Raw genomic sequence first — 20,802 nt, forward strand, 5'->3', positions numbered from 1 at the left:
AGGGAGAGGGAGACAGAGTGAGGGAGGGATAGGGAGACAGAGTGAGGGAGACAGAGGGGGACAGAGGGAGCGGGAGGGAGGGAGGGAGAGAGAGAGAGAGATAGAGAGAAAAAGAGAGCGAGAGAGAGGTGTGTACGCAAGGTCTGGTGGCTCAGTGGACGAAGGCGTCCGCTGCAGGGATCAGTGATCAACCTCATGGTCAAGTTTTTTTTTGTTGCTCTAGCCCCGCCCCCGCCCCCACTGGTGCGGCCCTCGGACACAAACCACACTGTAAATTTGGCCCCCGGAGAGAAAGTTTGTGAGTACCCATGCTCTAGCTACTTGCAGATTCCGCACACTGGCACCAACCTCCCAGTTCTTAGCACAGATGGCCACTGGCATTAACAAGATTCTAAGTTAGTTTGTTGCACTGCACATCCCCGTTCGATACATGCTACGCTGTCTCAAAGGACTGGGGAAAAAAGGACAAGGGACTGATTTTGGTGCACTGGGGTGGCACTGTAAGATTCCAGTGATGTCACACCTGCACAGTTTCAGGAGGAAAGATGGAGCCAGCGCCACCTATCCGTGAAAGAGCGCTATGCAAACGTGTCTGGATCCAGTATGATGCCTAGGGATATTCAATACGTGAGAAATCCACAGGTAGATAAAAGATCCACCAGAAAGACAGTTACTGACAGTAAGTAACTTTCTTTGAGCCTTAAATTTAGGGCTCTTTCACTCGAGCTACTGCATCCCTCTTGATCCCCCCCGCCCCTGGACCCTTTCTTCTCCTGTCATTCAAAGCAGCCATGGAATCACACCTTGAAAACACCTATTTCTTCATTATCTCAAAAGTATCTTTGCTCTTTCAACCTTGTATCTCACTGAGTTTTGTCCAAGATGTACAAATGCCATTTCTCTGGGTATTTACCTTGTTGCATCTCACTCACCACCATTCTGTCTCACCAACGTCCTCTTGTTCACATATCAAACTATTTTTGCAGCTTTACCCCCAATTTAAGTGTGTTCGAAATGTTTTTAGAACAAATATTCATGCAAGTAAATTTCTACTTCAAATAGTTGCAGAATATAATAGAAAATTGCTGAAAATTAATCAGCATTCATTTGGAAAGTAATTAACATGACAACGTTTTTTCCAAAAGCTTGAACAACTAATAATCCAGGTTGATTAATACAAATAGCAACAAGAAAATGTACGAAACGTAAGTTTTTTTTCATTGTAAAGAAAATGAACATCAAGGTTTTGGTTATAGGTAACAGTTATTGTTCATAAGCCCCTGCTGATGCCAGGGAGGCATTGAAGAATGTTGGTAGGCGAGGCCTTCTTAGGCAACAGAATGTGTTCAGATGAGAAAGAGTACTCTTTAACCTTATGTTGTAAAAGTCTTTTGCCTGTCTCGCAATATTTTCTCCAGGATGGCTCACCTTATAAGCATTTTTCATTTTGGGAGGAGGCCCATCACGAAGACTCTTCATTGCTTGAACTGGAGAGTCACTGAAATATGGAGGTTCACCATCAACCATCTCTATCACCATAATGCCAAGAGACCAAATATCCACCTGCAGGGAACAAATTACCATCAAACACCCTTTGTTTAACAGAGCTAGTATTACTATATCATCTCTGCTTAATATGTGTTCATAGATCCTTAAATAATAAGCATGCCGTTAAGGCGGTAAGGTTTGCAGATACATGGGATGGACACAAACAGAAAATTAGATTATAACCAAATGGTCTTATGTCATGGACAACGAGTTCCAGTCCTGAGCTTTTCTTTTTCAGATCATTGTCTCTAGGTGTGTCCTTCTGTTGGTTTAGTGGGAAAGAGCCACAAACAACTCCTAGAAATCAAAATTTTGATTACAAAAAGCCCAACGTTGCAAAAGTGTGCTCCTGGTATTACAGAGTCCTACATGGACAAAATGAGCCCTTAATAGATCACACGAAGGTGTTTCATAAAACTATCATTCTGAAACTGCAGATTCCTCACCTTGTGAATCTCACCAGGCGCCAGACTGGCCCTAAAAATTCTTTGTAACTTCTCCTATGCACCAGCAGTTTGCACCATCAGCCGCCATTCTGACTCTGTCCATCTTCGTCCACAACAAGACTGAGCTGCATATCAGAGCCACCCCTGTGCGCTATGGTCAGTTAGTCTTTTTCAGTGACATTCAACACAGATCCCATGCTCCGCTCCAATCATTATCCTACCGTTCTCGTCCCTTTTATGAAAATTCTTCAGAACATTTGGCAGTGTCTCCATGATGGCAAGGTTTAAATCATGCACACTTGCTGCAAGTAGATGTCGGGCATGTGTCTCTGCACTAAACAGGATTCCAAACCTTGTGAAAATGCTTCCTCATGCACCCAAAGGCCATTAGGGAGTAGGAAGCCAAAAACTGTGTCGCTAACCATAAGAAGCAATCTTGGACAAACTTCAAGTTGCTTGGAAATTCCATGGTAATTCCCAGTAAAGACTCCAATTGTGAATCCAGAGTAGACTTTGGCTACGGCACGTCCCATGTTGCGCTACATAAGATGCAGCCTCAGGTTGAGTAAGTCTCTTCTGTTCCCCAGCAGCATTGCAGAAGAACAGAAGACCTCTTTTGATCTGAATCTGATGCTCTTCAGGACCTTGAGCATGTTCTCCACAATTAACAACGTACTCCTGCCGCCTTATTATTACACTGATACTCGCTTCTATCTTGCAAGTGACTTGAACACTTCACTATTGATGGAACTGAATTTGCCAATGGGCACCAAATGAGGAAAATGCCTCTTCTCTAATGACAATATTTAGAGCCACAGACGTGTTTGATTTACAGCAGCCTTTCAACTGAGATTTTGCAGCATGGTCCCTTGATTTTAAATGTCCTTACTGCCAGTTAATAAAGCCCTGACTAAGTCCCTAATGGCAGTCTGAACTTGTTTTTTTCAGCCCAAACCGCGAGTTGCCCCACTGACAGTGAGTTGCCCTATTGCGGGACGATAAAGGCCTTCACCTGATGATACAGTTTTCCCGACACAGAATTCCTATTCTGAAAGCCTTGCTGCTCACACCCCTCTAAGCAAAATCAATTTGAATCATTTTCCCGATGTACGACTGGACAGAAAATCTAAGAGAATAGAATCATAGGCAGAAGGACTTCTTTTCAGCTTACCTTGTTCTCCGCTCATTAAATGCTGTGTACAAATTGAGTCACTAAAATAATGCACACTCTGGGACATGGGAGTGAGATTCAGCCCACTTTGCCAGATCATTTCCAGGACTGCTTTGTGCAGGCTGCACAGGATTTCCAGGACATGACAAAGTATATTTTGCAATCTGACCTGGACACTATGGGTTGTATTCCCAGGGCTACAGGCAAAAATGTCATCCAACATCACGCTTTGATGCTTTCCAAAAGATCTTCAAGCTTCACTAATGGGTAAGACTTTTGATGCAGCTACGCTACTTCGCGAGAAGGTGGTCTCAACAAACAAATGCTTTACCAACAGCAGTTAATGTCTCGTTTTTGGGGTTGGTGTATTTCACTCACCAATTCCACCAGAAACACTGGAAGTTCAGAAGATCAAGAGGCCTTGTCTATCACCAGATACAACCCTTGCCACATGTCTGCCATCCATGCCAGCCATTGTGTGTGGCTTCAAAGGCAGAAATAGTGGTAGGAGGACGTGGACACCAGCAGATGCAGCAGTCTGCCAACTCTTCGCCTGGCACCAATACCACCAAGCCAATTTAGTTTCCCCTCAAGAACCATTTGGGGCTATTAGGGGGCAGGATTCAACATCACCTTTCAAGCTGGTGTGCAATTACTGCAAACCAGTTGGTCCATCACATTGTTTAATTTGGTTATGTCCTTTCCCCTCTACATTCCTCCAGTTTTTGCTTGAATGTCTCTGATCAAGCTGATAGTGTCTCCCGAGAAGTGCTTCTGGTGCTAGCCAATAGCATGACTGAAACAGCGCCTAAAACAGATAGGAGTACAGGATACTACTTTCGATACTTCCTGGACCCAAAGAAGGATGGGCAAAGGAGACTGATTTTTTTCCCTTAGGCTGTTAAATGCATTTCTTAGGAAGAAGAAAGTAAAAAGCCCGATACCTGGACAGGTTCTGTTAACCTTGGCTCAGAGGACTGGACAGGGGTCCTAGGACCTTGAGGGGGTATGCTTCCATGCCAGTCCCGCAATTCTACTAGACGTCTCTCCACTTTGTGGTGGGGGTCAGAGCATTTTTAATCCACTGTTCTGCTTTTCAGCCTTACCTCTGCCCCTTTGGCGTTCACAAAGGCCATGCTCTCCACACCACTGGATTCAAGCAAGCCGGGCTGAAGACGGCTGGATTGCCAGAAACCGGTCCTCGGAAGTTTGTTTCCGGTCCAGGGAAGGCATGGCTTGGCAGTTCGGGCTGGACTGTTCCCATGAGGCACAGGGTCAGACTGATTTGCATATGGCCATGTCTGAACTGGGGTGGTGTGGAGTGCAAAAAAACGATGGATTTAGGCCCAGATCTCTGCACTGGGGTGAATGTATGACATTGTTCTGCATTCTGTCCATCAACTGTGGTTTTTGCATTTGTCCCCCCAAGTGGGATGGGTATGCTCAGACGTGGGTCCCATGCTCTCCACACCACTAGATTCAAGCAAGCCGGGCTGAAGACGGATGGAATGCCAGGAACCGGTCCTCGGAAGCTTGTTTCCGGTCCAGGGAAGGCATGGCTTGGCAGTTCGGGCTGGACTGTTCCCATGAGGCACAGGGTCAGACTGATTTGCATATGGCCATGTCTAAACTGGGGTGGTGTGGAGTGCAAAAAAACGATGGATTTAGGCCCAGATCTCTGTACTGGGTTGAATGTATGACATTGTTCTGCATTCTGTCCATCAACTGTGGTTTTTGCAAAGGTTCTTGTGAGCCCTCTCATCCTTTCTTCGTTTGCCTGATCAGCCCTCTTTATTCTAATCACCCATTGTGGTGCATTTCTCAAATAGACATGTTCACTTTTTCACCTGCCCCAATAAGTACCCCAAAGTGGGGACCTCTATTTGATCCAAACATTCTCAATTTTGGCTCCTTTCGAGCCTCTTTATAGCTGTACCCTGAGACTTCTGATGCTGAAGGCAGAGTTCCTCTCTGCATCGCGTCAGGAAGCTGCAGGCATGGTCAGTCCAGCCTTGGTATACCGACAACTTCTCTGACACGGTGGCACTTAGGGTTTGTGAATCCTTTTTTCTGAAAACAATGTCACATTTTCACGTGGGACAGTCCATCACGCTCCCTGCATTCTTTCTGCCTGTATTTCCTGAAAGCATAAGTTGCAATCGTTACTGTGCGATCTACTTTGAGGGACTAAAGTTTAATCACAGAGGAGAGGAAATGGGTGTTTCGACCGGAGCTGCCGACTTTGGAACTGGGGAACCAGGTTCTAACCTTGGCATCAGCTCAACATCCTGGGGTTCTGGGTAATCACAGCTCTATACCTAAACAAGGTACAATATAACTGATGCTCGTGTAAAGTGCTTCCTTCGTGTCAAGTGTGCGCTACATAAAACTACAAACAAAAAAAAGATTACTTGCTCTCCAATTGTAATAAGTGAATTTGTTTACCACTGATCTCCTGTATTCATACTCCAAAGTAAATAAAGAAACCTTTAGTCCAGGTAAGAGGACATTCTCCAAAATGGCCAGAAAATCCCTCTCAAAGTCTGGTACTCGAAAAATATACAAAAGAGGGGGGTCAGGGGAAGCATCCAGTGCACAGTTCCCATTGATGGGTAGACGAGAGCTCGTTCACAAGATTAATAGAACACTGATGCATGGATCATCCTACGTGGAATCGTGAAGAATTGTAATTTCTCTTTGAAAGACATAAGACAAACTCCTGCAGATTTATATGCAGATGACTACCTCACTTAAATGAATGCCATTAATGTAGCAGAACAAAGTGATCAGCAACAAGCTCTTTAGTCTGCAGTGAACACTATTGCTAGTTTACCTCTGTGCTGTAGGGTGATCGCGTAATCACTTCGGGCGCCATCCAATATGGCGTCCCCACCAGGGACTTCCTTTTTGGCACATCTTTACTGATCTGGGCGCAGAATCCAAAATCCGAGAGCTTCACCTGTAAGCAAACAGATACAGATATAAACAGCTGGTGCGCAGAGTAGGTAAGAGGAGCAGGGGAGGGGGATAGTTGGAAAAAATATTGAGTGAGAAGGAAAAGAGCGTGTATAGGACGAGCTACAGTTTTTTTTTTAATCGGGTTGTGGGTGGGCTGGGTGGTCTACAGGTAATATGAAGGACTAATGCATAACGCACCAGTCTAAGTTTCGAACTGATCATTCCATAGATAGGGTTTATTACACATTTCATTTTTGGATTGCAGTCTTTTTACCTTTACTAATAATGCTTCGGTAGATGGTGTGAAGTGTAGGATGAAGAGGTAAAGTGATGAAATATATAAAATAAAATAAAAAGATGAATATTGAGGGGCAAATGAGATAAAATGAATAAAGTGGTGGTCCAAGAAAAAGGAAAGGCAAAGACAACAGCTAATGAGGAAATTGTGACGGCATGGAACACGTCAGAGAAAATAGAGAAAGGAGAAACAAATAATCAGAGGGGAAAGAAAGACGTTGAGACAGATAAAGGCAGACAGAAAGAAAGACAGAAACAGGTAAGGGTGTGTGGCGCTAGGGCAGCTAAAGGTAGAAGAGAGAGATACAAAAAGAAAGGCTAAGTGAGGGGGAAGAGATACGCAGAGGCCATAGAGTAAGGCAATAAGAGCAAGAAAGAAACTGAAATATTAGATAAATAAGGCAGTGATCATAAAGGAAGGCTGGGACAAAATATCAGTGACATAAAAATTAAACATTGAACAGCAGGTGGATAAAAGTATACTTTGTGTAATAAAGATACAAGGCAGAAATATACTTCATGAGTACGAGAAGGCAGAGCCGAATAAAGAAAGGGCACACTTTGGGGTAGGAGGCTGTCCTGAATAAATGTAAGAAGCTACATGTGAATTATACGAATGTGCTGGGAGATCTCTGCATCGCTCTGGTTAACAGTTCAAATTGGTCTGGCAGGGCTTTAAGAGCGGATCTGCAGGCGCCTTCTCTAAAGCGAGACAAAGATTAAAGAAAGCATCCTTGCTGCGGCGGGTCGGAAGCAGAAGAGCTGTAGCAGGAATGTGGCATCGGGTGGACGACACCTACCCTCCCGTCGAGGGTCAGGAGAATGGAGTCACTTTTGATGTCTCGGTGGATCACGCCCTGGGAGTGCAGATACGCCAAGGCTTGCAGCACAGACTCGCACACAGTTGCAATTTGTTCTTCACTCAATCTGAAAGCAGAATGGCAGAAATCTTAGCATCTAAAACCAGTGTATAAATTGAACTTTATATAAAACTTAAATGTATTATTGCTGCTCCGGGTGATGCAACATATAGTCTTGTGATATTGTCTGTATTATTTTCTTATCACGGGTTTGTTCGGACGTCAGAACGGGACGGTAATAAGAAAATAAGGCCACTCACTACTTGCTGCGTGGACTCAGTTTAGTGTAAGCGGGCAGTGATCCTCGCTAGGCATGTTTCCCCTTTTGGCCTGCAGGTGGCAGTCGCTACCCACTAACATCGAATTGCACGATTCCTTAAAGTATTGCAATTTGCATTTCCTTTTACCCACTGATTACGAGAAATAACTTCCCAAATGGGCACATCAAAAGGAGACTGCAAGTCACAGGAGAGTTCCATGTTATTATAAAGCGACGCAGCCTGCGCCTTGCAATATCCCTCTAATGTACTGCTGAGGATACATTACTCTATACAAACAGTTTTCTTAGAAAAACATAATTGTGGCATCGCTAAGAGCTTGACTGCAGTTCTTTCAGAAGAATAAACAGTGCCCTTGATCAAAGCAACAATAACATCCGTGCATCCTCTGTATCACAATGTGGATTCTGTAATTACAGACATTAAAATGAAGTAATTTCATGTACTCCTTTTATGGCGAGGCAATCCTTTATGAGGGATACTGCAGGCATTCGCCCTTCATATTCTGAAAGTACATTTGGGAACTGCCGACTGAACGCTGCAGACAGCTTGCAAATCTGCTTATAACACATGGGAGCCTGCAATCCCTTTATTAAAGCCCATCTCTAATTTCCTTATTACAGGCGACGTCCATCAGCACGGTAGGACCTTTCTCCTCCTTCCTCTGCCGCTTCAACGGCAGCGTCCCACATGCACACGTCCCCCGTACACGCACAACCCATCCAGAACATCACCTCACAACACGCTGCACCAAAATCTTAGCAAACGCTCGCATGCATGCTTCTCAACACCCGCTCGCACAGCAAACACGCCATTGAAATGTGGGGCCTCCTCAGCAACTGCGGTATCCGGGCTGAACCCAACGCCCTCTTGACAACGCCGTGGCCATTCTGGCAGGATACAAAAATCACACACGAAGGTAGTCTTCACAAAACTGCAGGTGGGCTCGCAATTATCTAAAAAGACACCATGAAATGCGCCACAGACTCAGACACCCCTTCATGGACCACATGCACTTCAGCACCCAGACAAAGGACTGCGTCACCTAGAAAGGTATCCTAGCATACAGAGCACCCACACCACAAATCAACTTCAGTAACCTCACCTCAGACTTCATCGCTCCCCTCACCATTAACTCCAAGGCGTTCAAACTACTCAGCAACCTCAGTTTCCACCTCGAGGACCCACAAATCCCTGCTCCACAGACTACCTTGAGAGCCTGAACAACATTGGACTCTCCCAGCTCGTCTCTGATCCGACCTACTTCACAGAACACACTCTGGATCCAATCTACCCCACCAGCAACAACATTAACTAAAGCTCTGCCTCACCGATCATACCGACCACTCCATCATACACTTCCAAATCTCTACACCGCTAGCCAAAGCACCCACCAGAATAAATCTGCTCTTCTGAAACAAACAAAATAACTGAACTGACTGATGCAACACCCTTGAAACAGACTCACCCAACACCACCACCAACCTAGACAATTACACAATTTACTCAACCAAACCCAGTCAGGTTTTGGAAGCAACCACAGCACAGTTGCTTTCGATACAGTATCATCACAGGGAGAACACAGAGACAGACTACAACGCTACACATTGGAACCCAAAAATTTGGCCTGCGGTGTCCCCCACGGTTCATCACTCAACCCAATCCTGTTCAATATTTACATGCAGGGCCGGCTCTAGGCTCATGGTGGCCCTGTGCAGGGAGCGTAGGTGGGGGCCCCGGAAGAGGGGGTCCGGACGGGGCGGAGCTTTGATGTCAATATACTCATTGTGGTCACTTGTTTTATTTGTTTTGTTTTCCACTGTTGAACGTGTTGACCCTTCTTTGTTTTTTGGGAGGAATGTAGTGTCCAGGGGTACACCCTCCTGTTCAGGCCCTCTCTCCTAATAGGAATGTCCTACACTTTCTTACACCAAACCCCAGCAGGTGTCACCAGTAAAGTGACACTGGCAATAAAGAAAGAGTTGCTCTGTGCGTGCCCTGACTCCAGTAGCTTAACAGCACTCTGCCTCTTTCTCATTTGTTATCCCTAATGAAGGGCTAGTGCCCATAATACTTCACCCAACAGTACCTCAGCTGGAGCAGAAAATGCTACCCCAGCCTACCACGGCCTGGAACACCTTCCTTGCCGCAGCCCCCACGACGGATATGCCCGGTCCCTTGCAAATATTTTCCACCTGCAAACAGCATTAAGTAAATGTCAGTGGAGTATTCTTCAGAACAAGGCAAACTATTGAGATTTCCACTTGTTATTTACCATTTGCATAGTTATTCCCCCATTCCGTAGATTAGAAGCTTGGAATTTTCCAATTTAGGTGCACAGGTTCAGTAGGAATCTTCAGTCCTCCCAGCCCAACTATTCAAGCACCTATATATTGCCCAAATGAGGACCATAAGAAGGCCCCTAATAAGTAAAAGTAGAGATACAGAGAGACTGAGACTGCGGGTAACTATACACCATCTAATATTTGTATCTATGCATCAACACAGAAGACGGGCTAATAATAAAAGCAAACACTGTGAAGACTTGAAGCTATTTTTGTACGATCAATAGAGAACGCACGAGTAAGAGAAAGGTTATTAAGACGGGGTAGGTAGACGCAGGCACCTAACACTTTGTGTTGAGTTCCATAAAGCAATGACGGCGTGATGACAACAGCTTGGAGTGAGGTCCTAAGCGATTCCCTCAATGCGGGTTGGAAGAGGGTGTGACTTAGACAGACTCCAATCTGGACGCACTATACAGTGCTCCTTTTCCCCTTGCACTTACCGAGGGGGCGGTGCCTGCTGATGTCGCACGAGCTGCAGGGTCCGGAACTCGATCTGCCAAGAAGAGCTGTTTCACCGCGGACCACCGAGCCCAAGACCTGTCGTTTCAGTCTTAGATTCACTGAGATTGGAGGGGGACGCACACATTTGGTTCAGCGGTCATATAGGGCGACAGTCCTGCCTAGGCAGGGCGTCACCTGCCAGAGAGGGCATCGCAGGTTCGCTCTCTCGGTGAGATTTATTTTGTAGCTTTTTAATACCAAGCAACACAATCCTGCCGTTTTCGTTAATAATGAAGCGGCTTGTGTCTCCTGACCACTGGATGACACCAGATGCCATGTTTTCTATTTCCCTGGAACATGTTTCGTTTTCATAATTAGAAATAGGTGCAACATGGGGCACCTGGCCAAAGCGGAAGCAGCATCTAGAGGCCTCAGGGTACTCACGCTCATTTCTGGCATGCTGGGCCCTGCAGACGTTTGATTCGCTTGCTCGAGGACACGGAAGAACAGCGGTAGTATTTAAATGCTGAGAATAGCGGGCGCAAGCTCACAAGCCAGGTCCACCGTTCGCAGTTTAGAACACTTTTGATTGGTGGGATTCAGTGACAGAGGCCATCCGACAAAGTGCAGTTACCTAGCAACCGCCGAAGATGACAATTGTTAATGCGAGTAAATTTCCGTAAGCTACTAAGATATTTGACATCAATAATAAACTAACGCTGCATGGACCATTTTTATTTGTTTGTAAGGTGATACATATGCTAGCTGGATCTAAACAGTGTAACCCAGGTCAGCAGTCAGGTGCGTGAGAGGCGAGGGAAGCGGCTTCTGTGTGACCTTCGCGCAGTGGCTTAACGAAACCTCAGGGGGCCCCCCTGCAAAGTGCATGGAGGGGCCCCCTACCAAACTTAATACAGAGCTCTCAGGCCATGTACTGTGCTTAGGGGGCCCTCTAGAGCTCCCCCCCCCCCCACTGCAGGGGGTGCGGGGCCTTTGTTATGCCCCTGTGCATCTTTTGATCATTTATCTTTCAGAAGTTCCAACACTCGTATGCGCTTTACAGCCTACCAGCCTGGTTCGCAGAACCAACTTACTACAAAATCCTAAACTTACTACCATTTTGGTATTCACAGAATGCAGTTACTCATCTTGGTATTCACAGAATGCACTTACTCATTGATGAGTAAGTGCATTCTGTGAATACCAAAATGAGTAACTTACTCATTTTGAGTAACTTACTCATTTTGGTATTCACAGAAGGCACTTACTAATTGATGAGTAAGTGCATTCTGTGAATACCAAAATGAGTAAGTGCATTCTGGGAATACCAAAATGAGTAACTTACTCATTTTGAGTAACTTACTCATTTTGGTATTCACAGAAGGCACTTACTAATTGATGAGTAAGTGCATTCTGTGAATACCAAAATGAGTAAGTGCATTCTGGGAATACCAAAATGAGTAAGGTAAGTGCATTCTGCGAATACCAAAATGGTAGTAAGTTTAGGATTTTGTAGTAAGTTAGTTCTGTGAATCGGGCCTACGCATTTAGTTCAGGAAACTTCTCAATCTTTAAATAATGACATTGCTGCGGGTGGAAGAGAATGCTGCTGGATTCGTGGATTGATCTGTCTGTTTACAAAATACGTTGATACGGTGTCATTGTAGCTTATCAGAGTTTATTCACGAGTCCTACCCTCCGTGCGCAGGGTCTCATCCATCAAAAAATAAAAAAGCAAGCAATCCAGCATGTCCCCGTCACAGGGTCGAAAGCCGTCGGGCCATGCAAGCGAGCGTGTAGTTCAATACACGTGTCAGGTATAAACACTATGCGGTATGTGGTCGGTACTGAGTGGGGCACAACACCAAGGCACAAATGTACTACTTTTAGTGCAACACAGCGCAGCAACACAACTTGCTGCACTGCATCAAATGGCGAGAGCAGAAATGTGTCAAATGTACTAATCTATGGCACATTCCTGCTCTCTCTCTACGCTAGTGCGCACACTGCAAACTAGCGCAAATGCACGCTTACACCTTGGGGGAAGCATGCCTGTGTTTCAGGCAGGATTTTTTTGTGCAGGAAGGGACATATTCAGCACAAAAACTATTTTCAGATGCATTTTCCTCTTTCTACTTGTAGTGCAGAATGCAGTACACCTTGAAAGAGTGAAAAACGAGGAGGAATAAAGATATTCCTCCCTATTACGCCTTTTGGTCAGGTATATTATTCCCCTTCCCAATGCAGAGTAATGCAAGGCATCGACTTGGGCTGCTTTGTTTTATTCTGTATTTACTACGCAATACAGAGCCATGCAGGCTGGCTTTTCATGGCTTAGTAAATCTCACTGAAGCCCCTGTGTTGCCTTGCATGATATAACGCAACCCAAGGGCTTCAAAAATTTGGGCCCAAGTTTTCAGACTTGAAGCCATATTTACTAACATTTTGCTTCGTGGTTGTGGCACTTTTGTGGCACAGCCACTATGCAAAATCCTAGTAGATATTTACAAAGCCAGGCAAAGGGCGATTTGCACCACATTATGTGGCTTTGTAAAGAAATGTATTGCAACACAGTTGCTTACGATGCACTGCATTACATTTCATTCTGGGAGGCGTTCCACGAGTGGATCATGGCCATTACCGTGCATCCACCCACGGATTTCATGCCATGCCAGATTTACAAATGTTTGTAAATCTGGGATTGCATCAAATAGCTACACCTCCCAGAGGATGGCGTAAGGAGGAGAAATATCTTTATCTCTCCTAGTTACTGCCTCTTTCTATGTGGACCGCATTCTGCATCGAACAGCCTGGCAGCATTAGCAGTGTACTGTAACCTGACTGAAGAGTGCATGTTTACACAGAAAGATGACCTTGCCCTTTCGCTGTAGCTTTAACCCTCCTCATGTGGTGTGTGGGGGGCTTGTGACACCAAATGCTTAAGAATTTGCCTCAGAGCTACAGCCCTGGGCAGAAACACGTGCTGCTTATATTATTCCTCCCAATAGCGCTGCACCAGGCGTTCCCCAAAACGTCCAGAGGCAGGAGCATTCGGCGCTAGAAGGTGCAACCAGGAGTCTAGAGAAACGGCCCCAATGGGCCCCAGACTCACCTCAAGAAATCACTGATGCTGCCTCCTGACTCAAGAGCATGACAAGACATGGCACAACGAGGTCGGCTCCTGTGGACAGCGTGTCCAGCAGGGAACAAAGAGGCCGGCACCTAGGTGGGGCAGGTATAAGTAAGTGGCCCCATCCCCCCAGGTGCCGGAAATGATGTGGGGAGAGCGCTGGAAGGGAGGAACTCCCACGGCGGTCCTTATGAGTGGAGCGAGGATGAGTGTGTCAGTGTGTGGCACTAAGGGACTGCCCTCTTAAGAGGGGCCACTGCTTGTGCAGCGGGAAGCCACATAGGAAGTGAAGGGATGTTTTTTTTGTGCAGGAAGTTATGCCTTCCTGTACAAAAACAATCCTGCCCATTACTCAGCACCCATGTACCATGGTGCATGGGTGCTCGCATTGGAGATAGGATGCCTGAAGAGCGTCAGTGCCAAGAGATTGCAGAACTGTGATATATCTTCTAAGATATGGCACATTTCTGCTCTCTTCCTTTCACTTAATGCAGCACAGCATGTTGCCTTGCTGCACTGCGTTGTGTGATTGATTAGTAAATATTGACCTTTGTGTGCGTCCTCCACATACAATGGGATGGAACCACCAGATACCTCGCGTCTGTGGCTCAGGGTGCGAAGAACAATGTTGCTGTTGCCACCCAGGATCCCTTTCTAACTCCTCTTTGTTTTTACACATGTCACCAACTTGCACTTTGCAAAGCTGGTAAAGTTGAAAGTGGCAAAGTAACAAGTTGTTAAATTCTCGAGTTTATAGACCCTTCAATACTGTATCTGATCTATGTGTGAAGGAACCTTCAATTGATGTCGCCTATACTGCTCTGTGTGTGAGGGAAGGTGGTCCAAGTGCCGCCCATGCTGTTCCTGCTCAGTGTGCTGGCGTGTGTGGAGGGGGATGCTTGAAGCCACCTGTGATGTGGGTATTCTCTGAGAGGGAATGTTGCACTGGTGCTGCCTATGCTGTTCCTACTCAGTGTGTGTCTGTGTGGGGGGAGTTGCATGATGTCAACTGCGTGAGGGAAGGTTGCGCTGGTGCTGCCCATGCTGTTCCTCTTCATGCGCAGCGCATAAAGGGAAGCTGCAGTGAGGGCACTTGTCCTGTTCTGAGCGTTGTCTTTGTCATCACATGTTTTGTGAGACCTGCATTTCCTAAGAGACTCCAGTGCTCCCACCAGTCCAGATCACATGGATCTGAAATTCACTTCAAGAGGAAAACTGCTTGCTCGTGAGCTACCGTATTGATAGATGTAACAAGCCTTTCTAAATCTTGGAAGATCACACCAGCATCTGAAAGGAGCTCAAGAGACCTATCCAGAGGGACACTGAGGGAATCACAAGGCAGCCCCTTGAGCAAGGTGACACAGCAATCCTCAAGTGGAATACTTGGCCTTAAAAATAAAATTGATGTGACATTAACATTATGTAGCTCAAAAAAGAACCAGCTCTACAACAAAACAATATAATCTAACAAAAGGGCATTGTCCCAAAAGTGGAGTTAAAGGAACACATCATCTCCAATTCGTAGCAGAGGCCCAAGTGGCAGATGTGAAGAGAAAACTTTGAACCATGTAAAAGAACGGAAAACATACAAAATATAAGAGGAGGTTTTTTCAAGTAAAAATGGCTCCATAATTTTACAAGGAACGTAGTTCAAAGACGAAGAGTACCTCACGCTCGTTACTCCAATTGCTATTCCCATTGATTCAATCAGGACTGCTGAGGTCTCGAAACCTTCCGAGTCCACCTCTAACAGTCTGAGTAAATGCCACTGTCTCTCCTTCCTGGCCAAGTAACAGACTCTCTTATTCTCCGGAACAGACGCCCTGCCTGTGATTGAAATACCTCACAGAGATGAGCTCTCTAGTCACGAGTGCAAGTATGCGAAAACGAAAACCGAAGTATTTCAAAAGAAATCTTGCCTTTACGATGAAACATCCACAACACGCACCTCAACATTGTGTTTGTTCATGTGTTTTTTCATGAAAAAGAACTTCCACTCGTGAAGCCCCACCAGCAGCAACATAGCCGTGCAAGCTTCCTCACAGTCGAACCCTAAAGATTAACAAAAAGTGCAGTACAAGCATTTCAACAATCTATTTGTGCACCTGTGCAGACACCATTATATTGGTAAAACGGTATAATATTTACAGCACGCTGAAGTTGCAGAAGTGATGTGCGAGGCGCCCTGTAAAATCTACTCTGCACGTATCACACATTCAAGCATAAGTGAAAGGACTTGCCTCGTAGTCTGTCTCCATGTCTCTGGCGTGGCTGGGTCCTGGGATGCCTCAGCTTACAAATCACGCGCACTTCAATTGCGCATACGAGGAGACAACTGCGCACTCACCCGCCATTTAATTAACGGATAGCCTGAGAAGCCCGGCCGGGCCCGCGCATGCGCAGTTGAGCTTGCGCACCATTTAATTCAGTCCTATTTAATGAATTGATGAAGAGCCTCTGGAGCTCGGCCGGGGTCCGGGCGTGCGCACCATTTATTCTATCAAGAGGCCAGGCATGCACACCATTGTGATGCTGGCTCCGAGTGAGGGGGGCCCCTGGAGCGCCCCCCCCCCCGCAACGCGAGGGCTGCGGGGGGCCTGTGTTACGCCCCTGCCTTCACGAGAGGAGTGTCTGAGTCAGGAGAGGTGCCGCGCGCTGGCCTCTTGTAACCAGGACGGGCCTGACTCACGCTGCCATTGCCTGGGGGCCGCCAAATCCTGCCAGGGGGCCGCCACTCCAGTGATACTTCCGATCCGATCCTCGTCGTGGCGGCCCCTGGGGTTTGGCGGCCCTGTGCAGGTGCACAGTTTGCACATGCCTAGGGCCGGCCCTGTTACATGACTCAGCTCGCCGACGTTATCAGAGCACATGACATCTCCATCATACTCTACACCGATGACATCCTACCAATCAAGTCCACCACCTCCAGAGCAAATTTTGCGAATGCATGATCAACATACCAGAGTGGATGAAAGACAACTGTCTGAAACTCAACTCTGACAATACGAAAGTGTTGATCTTCGGGAAGGGGAAATCATCCTCAACAACAAACTCAACATGGCAGGACTGGTCAATGACGTTAGCTCCTCCTGCTTTCACATACTTCACATGCTCTGCAAAATCTTCAAATGAATTCCCAGATAAACCAAGCACACTGTCATAGAAGCCCTTATCACAAGCAGACTAGGCTACGGCAATGCACGCTATGCCAGAATCTCTAACCACCCCACTACTGACTTCAGACCATCCAGAACGCTGTGGCAAGACACACCATGGACCTCCCACGAAGAGCCCACATCACACCACATCTCAGGGAGCTCCACAGGCTCCCCATACAGAAATGGCGCCAATTCAAACTCCTCACACATGCATACCAGGCACAACACAACATAGGACACACATACCTTAACAACCACCTTAACTTCCACCAACCCACCAGACGACACCTGTGCTTACCACCACTCGCACCTTGTATTCGCCAAAGCAGAACAGGCGGTCTAGAATTCACCCACATTGCAGCCGAAACCGGGAATGGCCCAGCTCTACAGATCAGGGCCCCCCCCCTCACTTCTTAAATACCGCAAGAAGCTGGAAACCTGACTAACTCACCGAGGCTAGCTCACTCTCAAAACCCTCAGCCTGTACACCCGCTGCAGCGCCTGAATACTCTGCCAGGTGATAAGCTGCTCTCTACAAATCCATTTATGATAACATTGTGACGTCTCTAAAAATGACGCAGTTGCTCAACTGTAATGTAATTACAGTTGGCTCATGACATCACAATGCTTTCTGCCAGAGTCAGTAGCAGAGAGGCTGGCAGGTCACAGAGCATAATTACAGCCGCAATTCAAACAAGGGAAACGGAACTGGCTTTTCTTTCTGCTATCTTTTTCAAAAAAGTGATCAGCAGAAAGAAGATATATAAGGCAACACATTTATTTCTTCCACGCAGTAGGTCTCTATGAGACGGATGCATCTCTCTTCATGTTTCTACACACTCTGAACTACAGGTTTTTTTCCCCCGACAGCACTGAGCGATTACGATTGCGTAATTAAGCTGGACAGTAATGAGCACTAGACTGAAAAACACACATACCTGGTCTGTGAGACTATGTCTGTAAGAGCCCCGCCTTGAACGAATTCCATCAGCACCCACAGCTCCTCACCCACCAGGTAGCTCTTGTACATCTCGACCACGTTGACATGGCGATAGTCCCTCATGATAACGACCTGCCAGAGGGAGCACTGCACAGTGAACAACGGGAAGAACCAGCGAACAACTTTTGCACTGCATTGCTTATGCATATACTCTGTGATTGCTGCAATGTCCTGCTACCCCTCTGCATAAAACGTGCAGTACATTTCTTGGATGGGTTGGTTGGTACGAAGGTTTTGGGGGGTGTTTATTGCAAACAGTTTTCGGGAGATATCCTGTCACATGCGAAGTTTTTTTTTTCATTTTATCTTTAAAGTTACCATATCGTATATCTGAGAGCAGCTGAGCATTGCGTACATCAACATTTTAGGAAACTGCAAATCGAAATAAATACATTTTCATTTTAACACTGGTTTTTGATTTCACAATTCCGAAAGCCATTTATTAAAAGGGTCTCGTAGAATAGAGGCGGTTTCCTTACGAGTCATCAGGGTAGAGATGAATTTTCAGGAGTGTGGTAATTGTGCAGTCCTGATCTCAGTGATCAGAGTTGTGTATGTCAGGCTGCTATGAAAATCGAGTGGTTTCACCAAGACTAGTGGTCCACCTGCACAGTATATATATATATATATATATATACATACATATATATACATACACACACACACGCGTTAAAGTGACCCTATAGTTAGGGTTCTATTGATACCTTACTTTACATTTAAAAAAACGTCAAAATTAATTGAAAAAAACGATGTTAAAGGGAAATTACATAGGTGAAAATGTCAGTTAGAACATACCATTTTAAACTAACAAAACCACTGAAATTCACCTGTTATAGTTAACTCAAGTAAAAAAAAATTGTGTTCTAAAGTAACTATAACTCGCGCCTGCTAAGCACAGTGTTGTCAATGTTGTCAAGTCAGTTGTTGTCAATAATGTAATCAATTATGTCATAGAACATGTCAAGAGTGATGTGATATGTGAGACATAAGCAATGCATTACGAAGGTGTGAGTTATAGTTACCTTAGAGCAGAAAAAAAGCTTGCTCCACCCTCTAGTCTCACTGGACATAAAACTGGGAAAGAGTTCTCTTCTTTGTTGTCAGTAATCTAAGATCTTGTTTCTACCACGCTTCTGAGCACCTACTCCCTGTATTCGAACTTGGCTACAGCCGCCATTAGGAACCAAACACACTATTATCTTACTACCTTAGTGTATGGTGAGATACTACGTCTGCTCAGTACTTACGTATTTTAAAATGTGACCATTTACATTAACTTGTAATAACTACTTCCTTTTTGACAGTCAGTGACCTGCTTTGGCATGCACTATATTATATTGGAATGTATTACTTTTTATGGTAATATACGGTTTTTTCTTTTGTCTCTCCAAAAACAAACTCTTTAGAAATAATTTAAAAAATATGCAAATAGTTTTTCTTAACTTTATCATTTGAAGTGTTAAGGTCTTCCGCTTTCAACATTTTACTATATGCTCACAACATCTGGCAATATCATGACCCGGGTGACAAACAGTTTTCTTAGTTGTTGGCAGGACTCAAATTTTGTTGGGTAAGAATTTAGGTAAGACAAGTCTCGTTATACAACTTTTTTGACCTTTTCCAAAAAACAACAAAAATGTGCCTTGTAAGAAACGAAGCTGAACCCTTGTATAAAGACCCTGGGTATTACATATGGTTTGCTTCTAATTACCCCTTTCAACTACAGTCCATGTTTTGACAGGCATACCCTTGTTCTAGCATGACACAAGCACAAGGTAACACAAAGGACATATATATTCAGCTACATGCAATAATCTACATGATTAGGACATATATAACTGGCACCCAAACACAAAAATAGTGCAAGACAAATGTGGAAGGAGGGAGACAAGGAAAGAAGAAGAATGATCATGGGTGGGAAATATGGGTGGGAAATAGAGCTTGGGAGAACAAATTAATGGGCGGGAACTTAAAACAATGAACTCAAGAAAAGTATTAAAACTTAGCATGGTGTGATGATCATCCCCTCAGCTCGTCCAATCAGAAATAAGAGTTTCATAAGGTTGACACATTTGGGGGTGGTACATGCCATTAAGAAAGTATAATTGGGGTAGTTAGTTAGAGCAGCCGCTGCCAGAACGCTGAGAGACAGAGATGCTGTCTGAATGCTGATCGATTACCTGAAGAAGCAGACTTAGAATTTACAAAGCAAAATAGAATTAGAAGAAGATCGGGGGAAACTCGAGGAGGTAATGGAATTAGAAGAAGATCGAGGAAGAATCGAGTAGGAAGTTAGCATCAGAGAGGGGTGAGACGCAGGCATCTAATCCAGAAGAGGTCATTTGTCCTGTCCTAGCCTGTCCTGAAGTACCTGTCACCTGAACTTTCTAAGGGGCCCATTTACTATTGGCCAGAGGGGTCAGATTCTTGCACCATCCTAGGTAAATATAACTCTGTGTATTGTGTCAATGTGCCTTTCTCTCTCTATCCTCTCTTTCCTGAGGTACTAGATGTTGTGAAATCTTATTTTAAAATGAATAGACCGATCTTACTTTCTCCGAAAGATGGAGTTAACACTGACATTTGTTCTGCTCTTATATTAATTTGATACATTTTTATAGAAAGGGCTTTGGATTAGTAATAGATTTAAGAATTGATAAGCAAACGGATATACAATTTTAGCCCTAAAACTGGATCCCCAGCGGTGTTCACTGGCCTATATGAGTAAGTATGTTTATGGGCCCAGAAGAGTATAAAGTGAATGATGTCCGCAGGTTCCTAGCCCGCAGGCTCAACATGGAACCTAAGCAAATCCCACAATTCTTTGCATTTTTAATGACCTGAAGTCCTTTCCCTGTGGATTCCTTGACATGAATCATGGAAGCTGTAAATCCTGCAGCACCCGAAAGTCAGGTTCTTCCTTTCAGCTTGTCACTGTCTCTCACTCTGAGATGGGTCACAAAGTTTCACTATGATCGCCCTGGCTCCCGGAGTTCTATGTCCAGGACTCTTGTAGGAAATCAGACCATTTTGAATGTCCATACTGGGGTCGTCTCTAAACACAAATTATCCCTCTAAATGCAACTTCGCATTGTTACCTTCAGTCATCAGTAGCATCCCCAGAATCCTGATCTTTGCCACCCTTTCTTCCAATCACACCACTGAGT

The 20,802-nt window shown here is 45.2% G+C and overlaps 1 protein-coding gene across 7 annotated transcripts in view; it reads right to left on the minus strand.

The window, feature by feature from the left end:
* Nucleotides 1–20,802, minus strand: part of PAK6 (p21 (RAC1) activated kinase 6) — a 399,127-nt gene that overhangs the window by 53,655 nt on the left and 324,670 nt on the right. For all 7 annotated transcript variants that reach the window (XM_086937373.1, XM_086937372.1, XM_086937376.1 and 4 more), the window contains 4 exons: nucleotides 17,574–17,707; nucleotides 7,221–7,347; nucleotides 5,999–6,124; nucleotides 1,429–1,563 (listed from right to left, as the gene is read on the minus strand). In XM_086937373.1, coding sequence (XP_086793499.1) covers nucleotides 1,429–1,563; nucleotides 5,999–6,124; nucleotides 7,221–7,347; nucleotides 17,574–17,707 — 522 coding nt within the window. The remainder of the gene's footprint in view (nucleotides 1–1,428; nucleotides 1,564–5,998; nucleotides 6,125–7,220; nucleotides 7,348–17,573; nucleotides 17,708–20,802) is intronic.

This window comes from Lissotriton vulgaris, chromosome 9 (genome assembly GCF_964263255.1).
Source record: "Lissotriton vulgaris chromosome 9, aLisVul1.2, whole genome shotgun sequence".
In the NCBI taxonomy this organism is placed as follows: Eukaryota; Metazoa; Chordata; class Amphibia; order Caudata; family Salamandridae; genus Lissotriton; species Lissotriton vulgaris.